This window comes from Haliotis rufescens, unplaced genomic scaffold, assembly GCF_023055435.1.
Source record: "Haliotis rufescens isolate VD_foot unplaced genomic scaffold, xgHalRufe1.0.p SCAF_14, whole genome shotgun sequence".
In the NCBI taxonomy this organism is placed as follows: Eukaryota; Metazoa; Mollusca; class Gastropoda; order Lepetellida; family Haliotidae; genus Haliotis; species Haliotis rufescens.
Genome location: NW_025963824.1, coordinates 16379819 through 16388059, shown reverse-complemented (window position 1 = coordinate 16388059; position 8241 = coordinate 16379819). Strand labels below are relative to the sequence as shown.

General features: G+C 41.8%; 1 protein-coding gene across 2 annotated transcripts in view; it reads right to left on the bottom strand.

Annotated features, from left to right (window-relative positions):
- Positions 1–264: 264 nt before the first annotated feature.
- Positions 265–8241, bottom strand: part of LOC124152585 (integumentary mucin C.1-like) — a 36824-nt gene continuing 28847 nt past the window's right edge. For both annotated transcript variants that reach the window (XM_046525553.2, XM_046525552.2), the window contains exons 27-28: positions 3593–3669; positions 265–520 (exon numbers count right to left, since the gene is read on the bottom strand). In XM_046525553.2, coding sequence (XP_046381509.2) covers positions 463–520; positions 3593–3669 — 135 coding nt within the window. In that variant the 3' untranslated portion in view covers positions 265–462. The remainder of the gene's footprint in view (positions 521–3592; positions 3670–8241) is intronic.

The following is an 8241-nucleotide window of genomic DNA, read 5'->3' as shown; positions in this document are numbered from 1 at the left end:
TCTCACCTGTATTGACTCACATAACATACTGTCTCACTGATACTGAGACTGTATCACGCATACAATCTCACCTGTATTGACTCACATAACATACTGTCTCACTGATATTGAGACTGTATCATGCATACAATCTCACCTGTATTGACTCACACAACATACTGTCTCACGTATACATACACAGATGGTCTCAGGCTTACTTTCTCACGGGACACTCTGACCAAAGTGAACTTATTCATCACCTGATATCCATAAAAGAACACTGAATTCATTATATTTTTTTAATTACATTTTATACGCTGTTTCGACTTTACATTTGTCTACACGGTGCTTCAAAATACATACTGAACATTAATGTAAAACAATATTAATATCAATATGATCAAACGTCAACGCATTAATACGTTCAACAGCAGCAATAAACACAAGATGCAAACTATGTAGACTTGAATATCTCCGTCACATTCAGTCCAACTTCAGTGAACCTTTTGTGCGATCCACAAACTCACTATTACCGTCTTTCCTGCAATAAAAATACAGAAAGGGTTCATTCTATTACTTCATAAATAACCCAGGCTAGCCCTAAATTAAGGATAACACTAAGAAGTTTATGAGGTTACATTTGCCAAAACGAGAGAACACTTATTCCGAAATCTCCGTGAACATACGCAACACGGCGCTGGTTTGTAGTGTTCTGCAGTTAAACTGCCAAACATCCGTGGATAGTTTGAGATTAATTCGCGAATAACTAAAACCAGGCTTAATCTAAATCCACGAAGACACAGTGTGAATGGATTGCAGATAAATAAACACTTTTGGCATGATATTAATGATTAACTTCATTGTGTCTCTTGCCTTGTACAGATGTGTATGTACATGCATATGCATGTGGAGGTCTGATAGATATCGCTGTGGCAATGGTGTTATCACTGTTGATATATGTACCTGGATGAACTACACATTTGGAGAGACATCCTAATCAGTGTGATCACAAAGTTGCTAACCTGACGTGCATTACCCCTACCAAGCTGATAATTATATAGGCTTTGTTTGTTTGTTTAACGCTGCACTCAGTTATATATTACAACGGTCTGTAAAAAATCAAGTCTGGACCAGACAATCCAGTGATTGACATCATGCGCATCGATATACACAATTGGGATAGTATATGATGACATAAATAAACCAAATCAGCGCGTCTGACCACCCGATCCCGTTAATCGCCTCTTACGACAAGCAGGAGTTACTGAAAACCAATTCAAAGGCGAATCTTCACGGGACAAGTATATATGCATTTGCATCAGGTACATTAACTTTATTTCCATGTTATTTATATTAAAACCAAATATTAACCATGGACCCATCTGTGGTTTTCATTTGCTTAGTGCTACATTGATTCAACAACGTTCTACATGTACTGTGCAGGATACAACAATCAGGCTGATGGCCAATAAGAAAGCTAAATACCTTGTATTATTTTGTGATTAAGAATTGACTTTCATTTTGTGTGAGTTCATTGAAATATGAACCTTCGTAGAGTGAGGGCCAAACTGTATAAATGCCGGAGCATGTGAGTATGCCATCTCCTTTCGAAATGGTATCAACAGAGTACTTCAAATTAAGTAGATATGTACCGAAACGCTTTGAAAACCAACCAAGTATAATTGACGCTAAACTAACTGATATGTGGTGCAAGATCTTTCGTACGATCTCACTCGGGTCAATTAGCTGAATATAAGTTGTAACAACCTCATTGGAAAGAACACAATGTAATTGAACAGTACAGAAAACACACAAGAGGTCAAAAGACAAAGTCAGTATCGGGTATGACAACCTCTGGTTGCAATGCATACTACACAACCCCGCTCTCGTGGACCTTTGAACAGCAGGAGCTGTGCTCCGTGATGATATCTGATCCCGCCCATACCATCCAGGCCCCAAAGGTTAAATTTCTTACCAAGAAGCCATATGGCTACAAGTAATTTTTTTCCAGGTAGCCAGTGGTAAAATCAAGAAGCCAATATTGTAGGTAGCCAAAAGCATTTGAAATGATCTTTTATCAAAGAACTATTATAATATGTACAAGTTACAGCACTAGTCTTGGAATTGTATATTAGTGGACACTGTACTTGATAGTATTACTTGTGACTCGAACAATGATGCAATTTATGTTACTAGATTATATAGGTAGAGCCTTGCTTATCAAATGACCATTGTCAATTAAAATAGAGTACTAATTCAGTAGAGGCAATAATAGGCAGACTTGTTTTCCAAGATCAGCTGCTATTTATTTTTGTGTCTCCAGACGTGCAGCAATAGAATTTAGTCGCCACAAGATATTTGTCAAGGTAGTCATTTGGCTACCTCTGAATTTTAGACAGTAGACAAAATAAAATGTAGGTCAAATTCGCGACCGTTTTAGTCGCAACTTTGAGGCCTGCCATCACACTTCTCCGGTCTCCACATTGTATCCTCGGTGCTGAGGATAAGCTACAGTGATAACTTAGGTGGCCTTTGAATACCTTCACTTTATCCCCATGTCTGCACGAAAAAAGCCCCTTCGAACGTTTGATACTCTGCACGAGAAATAACGTGTTTTTGAGAATGGTCCTTGGTGTGTTTGTGGTGACTCTCCAAGGATATCAACTCTTAAAACCGTTAAGTGTCTCAAACTCCAAACATTACGGGTTTTCAATGTTCTATCACAGATATTGTGACAGTTTCATTCATGTTGGTTCGTTTTCAAAGCGGGTCAGTGTAGTATTGCATAAAACCTGATTACTCCAAGATAATTGTGGGGACCGTTTATTGACACTGTTGATTAATAAGGTTTACATAGTTACTTTCAATCATTTGCTAATTAGAATTGTTAGCACTATTTCATAACTATTTGTAATGTCTTGTAGTGACACTTTTACTAGGATCTGTCATGAGTTTTGGATGTAAGCATTGATTCATCTATGCTGTGGTATACAGATTACAACTTTCCCTATTCTAGCCACCGCACACACGCACACACGCATACACACACATACACTCATACATACATATAGGATATTTATCTACACTATCGTGCATGTTTGAATGGAAACACATTGTATATGTATAACTTTTATATGCATGATAATCTATATATCATTCCTAATTTGGCAAAAAGTCAAAATCTGCACGATAACCGATAGAATAATTCTCAATAAATCAGTATCAGTAAACAATGTCTCGATTTCACAAATGACACTTATTACCATCAACGAATCGACTGACTTACTGTTTAATTGTTTGTTTGTTTGTTGTTTAACGCCGCACTCAGCAATATTCCAGCTATACGACGGCAGCCTGTAAACCAGACAATCCAGTGATTGACATCATGAGTCTCGATCCACGCAATTGGGATAAGATGACATGCATCCACCAAGTCAGCGAGCCTGACCACCCGATCCCGTCAGTCGCCTCTTCGACAAGCATAGTCGCATTCTATGGAAAGCATGGGTTGCAGAAGACCTATTCTACCCCGGATCGTCACGGGTCGACTTTTTGTTAAAACGACGTTATTCGAATTCACGTCAACCATCGCATTATTAAATTAAAAACTTACTTGATAAAATATGTAACAAAGCCGTCCTCCTTGGATAACGCTCCGATCTGTCTTGCCGACACGCATATCTTGTCAGTCTGTAATAAAATTCATATTCGTAAAGATAAAACATGTCGATTAATGCTGATTTACATTTTATCACATATGTTCCACGAAAGTTTATTGTTTCTTTCTGTATTAGTTGTTTAACCCCGCACTCACCAATATTTCAGCTATATGACGGCAGTCTGTAAATAATCGAGTTTGGACCAGACACTCCAGTGATTGACATAATGAGTATCGATCCATGCAATTGGGATAAGATGAAATGCATAATGCAGTCGTCACACTGTCCCGAAATTGACACCAGATGGACACACGATAAAGGAAATGTTCAAATTCGGCTCTGATCGTAAAAACATCGGGCCATTCGTGAGGGCATCTTAAGCCATCGTATGACCGTCGGTGGAGTGTCTCAGGCTCCGGTAGCACCTTCGTGAGCGGTGGCAAAACTTTGGCATGCCAAAAAATTGCCGAAAGACCTTGCGAAGGTTCATTTTCGTTTTGAATTCGTGTCTCCATTTTGCCCTTCGTAAGGCCATCGTGAGGGCATCTTGTCAAATCGTGTCATCTTCGTCTTTACTTCGTGTGCTCATCGGTGCCATCGGGCATTTTTCGCCCACGAAGACAATACGAAGGAAACAAGAAGCTGCCCGATTGTCTTAGGAAGGCAACACGACTACGTGAAGCCCTCGCAATGCCGTCGTGTAGCCATCGTATTATAGTACGATGACATCAGGGTGGGATGGGACCAGGGTGTCGGCGAAGACAGCCGAATTTGAGTAGCTCAAGCGTTTCCCATGTGTCATGGTAATCTGGACATGTAAAAGGCCAGCCTCAGAGCATCTTCCTCAGTCAGTCCTGAGCAACTCTACAGAGCAGAGTCGTGTATAACTCCCAAAGCGTCAAATATAATTAATCACAATTCAGTTTCTGCAGAATGGCATACTTTGATGATGTGACAACCAGGAAAAAGAAGGCAGCAGCATTTCTTCTTTTGATGCACCTCAGAGAACGTGATAGGCAACTCTTACAGGCCCAGCACCTCCTCTTACAGGTAAAAATTGTCTTATTTCACTTTGTCATTTCTTGCTATTTGCACAGACTTCGTGGTCTAGTGGTAGAGCGTCCGCCCGGAGAGCGGAAGGTCCGGGGTTCGATCCCCGACCGCATCATACCAAAAGACTTTAAAATATGGTACTTGTTGTTTCCCTGTCTGGCGCTCGGCATTAAGGGGCTAAAACAAGGACTGGTCGGCTCGGAGTCAGTATGCTGTGTCTGAGTGGGGTATTCATATTAAACTGCGGCATGGTATCTCAGTGAGCTAGCACTATAAATCGGCATCAGTCCAGACTAGTACAAGCAACCACACAAACACACACACGTACATGCACGTCGCTATATAAGTGCAATAATCTTGTACGCGACGTTAAACCCCATTTCACCTCACCTCTTGCTATTTGCCTTTCTAGCATTCGACAATGAATTTATCTTGTTTTGCTTTTTATTTTCCAGGTCAGGGGCAAACTGAGGCGAAGGTGGAAACCGAGGTCTATGTGGGTCAGGAAATGGCTGTCTGACAAAAGAAGAGAACGCTATGGTCACTATAGCTCTCTACTAAATGAGCTGAAGACAGAAGATGAGAAGGCCTTCTACAACTACACAAGACTTCCCAGAGGCCTCTACGATGAGGTGCTGCGAAGGGTAGAAGGCAGAATAGAGAAGAAGCACACATGGTACAGAAAGTCTCTCCCTCCTGGTCTCAAGCTGTCGAACAATTATCCAAGCCCGCCTACAACTTCAGAGTTGCTCCAAACACCATCTCCCTCATCATTAATGAAGTCTGCGATGCGATCAAAGCTGAGTTTGCTGCTGAGGTGATCCAGTGTCCTACTACAACTGAAGAGTGGATCGCCATTGCTGAGCAGTTTGAGAAGAGATGGCGATTTCCACACTGCTGTGGTGCTCTTGATGGCAAGCATGTGGCGGTCACCTGTCCTTGGAATACTGGCTCTGTGTACAGAAATTACAAGGGCTTCTTCTCCATTGTCCTCATGGCCCTGGTCGACGCAGACTACAAGTTTCTATGGATTGATGTCGGCTCTGATGGTTCCAGCAACGATGCCAGTATCTACATGTACAATGGGTCAGAACTGAAGGAAGGCCTGGAGAGTCCAAACAACATATACAATCTCCCTGAAGAGAAGTCTCTACCTGGTGATGACGTTCCTGTCCCATGCTACATAGTAGCACCCGTTTTCAAACAGAAACATGGAGCACCATGAGAGAATATTTAACTACAGACTCTCCAGAGCCAGGCGTGTAGAATAGAATGCCTTTGGCATTCTGGCACACACATTCCAAGTTTTGCTGAGGACCATGAACCAGAGGCCAGAGACATGCAGAAAAATCATTACAACTTGTGTGATCCTTCACAATCTCATCTGACTGAGATATCCAGCCACCCACAACAACCTGATGGACTTGGAGGACCAGAACCAGAATGTCATCCCAGGGGCATGGGGAAATGACAAAGTACTTCTGAATGTTTACCATGAGAGGGCAAGGAACACTGGAACCCAGGAGGGGAGGCAAATTAGAAGATACCTGGGCCACTACTTTACCTCAAAGGCTGGTTCAGTGCCATGGCAGGACAAGATGATCATGTAATTATTCCCACAAAGCAGTGACAGTAAAATGAATACAGAGACACTAACATTGTGATGATGAACAAATTATTTTCACATATTGCATTTTAGTTTAAAGCAAAATGTGTATGGAGTAATAAATTTTGTTTTTGAAATTTTGATTGAAAATACTTGTTCTTTTTTCGACTTATTAATAAAATAAAGGCCCAACATTTAGATAGTTTAAAAATCTCAAGTTTCCAAAATGTAAAGTCCCATACTACTTTAACATAGAAATTAAAATAAGTAAAGGATTTGTAAAGTAAGGATAACGGACCAAAAAAAGAACAAAGTGACAATTTTTATTGCATACAATCTCAAGTTTCTGTGTGATATTTGCCGCTGAGGAGGCTGAGAAGGAAGTTCGACGAATGCAGCCTTGCGAGGAGCAGGTACGTAGCCCTGAGTAGAAGTGCTGGCTGGCCTTACTTGGACAAGGACTGACATCTTTCTTGGATTTCCTCCCCCTTCTCTCTCTGGTTGGAGACTCAGTGGTGTCTTCTTGGACTTCTAAATCATCAGTTTCCTCTGCTTTCCTCTTCTGAATTCTTTATTTAACAGCCCGCTTCTTCCCTTTGCCTCTCCCTGCCTTGGGTGGCATGTTAAAGTTGAATCAGCAATTGAATTTCCCATGGTCGGCCGAAGGTTTTATATCATCGGGAGGTCACGTGACGGCTTCGTGAACGCGTTCGAACACATCGTACTCTCAATACGACGTCGTGTAGCCATCGCGTGGCCTTCGTGTGTCCTGCGGGTATAAACTACTATAAAAATTCTCATCTTCGTGTTGCCTTCATTTGTGGTTCGGGTGCCATCGTGTGACCTTCTGTAGGAATCGTACTTGACTCGCCTGTTGATTGGTGGTTGACCAAGTTCGGGGCCATCTTCGCGCGAAATTCAAAATCTCATATTCGTATGGCCATCTCGTGTTAATTTCGGGACAGTGTGACGCCTGCATAAAACCAAGTCAGCTAGCCTGAACACCCGATCCCGTTAGTCGCCTCTAACGACAAGCATAGTCGCCTTTTACGACAAGTATAGTCGCCCAGCCTTTTACGACAAGCATAGTCGCCCTTTACGGCAAGCATGGGTTCCTGAAGACCTATTCTCCACGGACCTTCACCGGTCCACGAAAGTATTACTCTTCATAGGAACCTTATTTAAAAACGTTGACTGCCTCTCAGATTTCTTGTTCTGTAAAACAAGTGTATGACAATAGCATGACAATAAATTGAATTAATTTGAACGACCTTTTTTCGGGTCTTACATTGGATTGACACAACTGAGGAGGTACGAATGTATGGTCAAAGGTATTGCAAGTAATACTGGCAATCCCGTGTTTATTCTGTGGTAGTATTTCCCCAGTATTTCATTCTCGTAGGAGTCGAGAAAAAGAGGTCAGACCCGATGACGTGGCAGATTGCGTGTCATCAAACACTCGATGTTTGAGTAACGTGGAGGCTCCTCGCGATAGAATTGTATTATGCACTTTTGCGCACATTTTTTTGTCAAGACTCATGATGAAAACGATGCAATCCACAGTATTCTTAAATCAGCCAAGGGTGTGGGACATAACCTCAATGTCAGTGTTGATTTTGTTGATGGTTTTGTACTGCTGGACGGTGCAGAAATGAGTGTCAACAAAGCGAAGTGCCATATCAAGGAGAGGCTTTTTGAACGACCACTGCATCGAGTTTATGTGCAGTGTGTTGAGAAGATCAGCAACCCTAGCGTCTTCGCTTGAATGAAGTCGACTGGCCAGAAAAGTGACAGAAGGTTTTCTGTTTGCTGCTCAGGACCAGCCACTTCCCACTCGAAACCGTCAATGCGTGATTTTGCATCAAAATGTAAAGAGAAATGCATATTATGCAATGAGACTGTCCCATACATTATCAGTGGATGCCCATCTCTGGCACAGACACA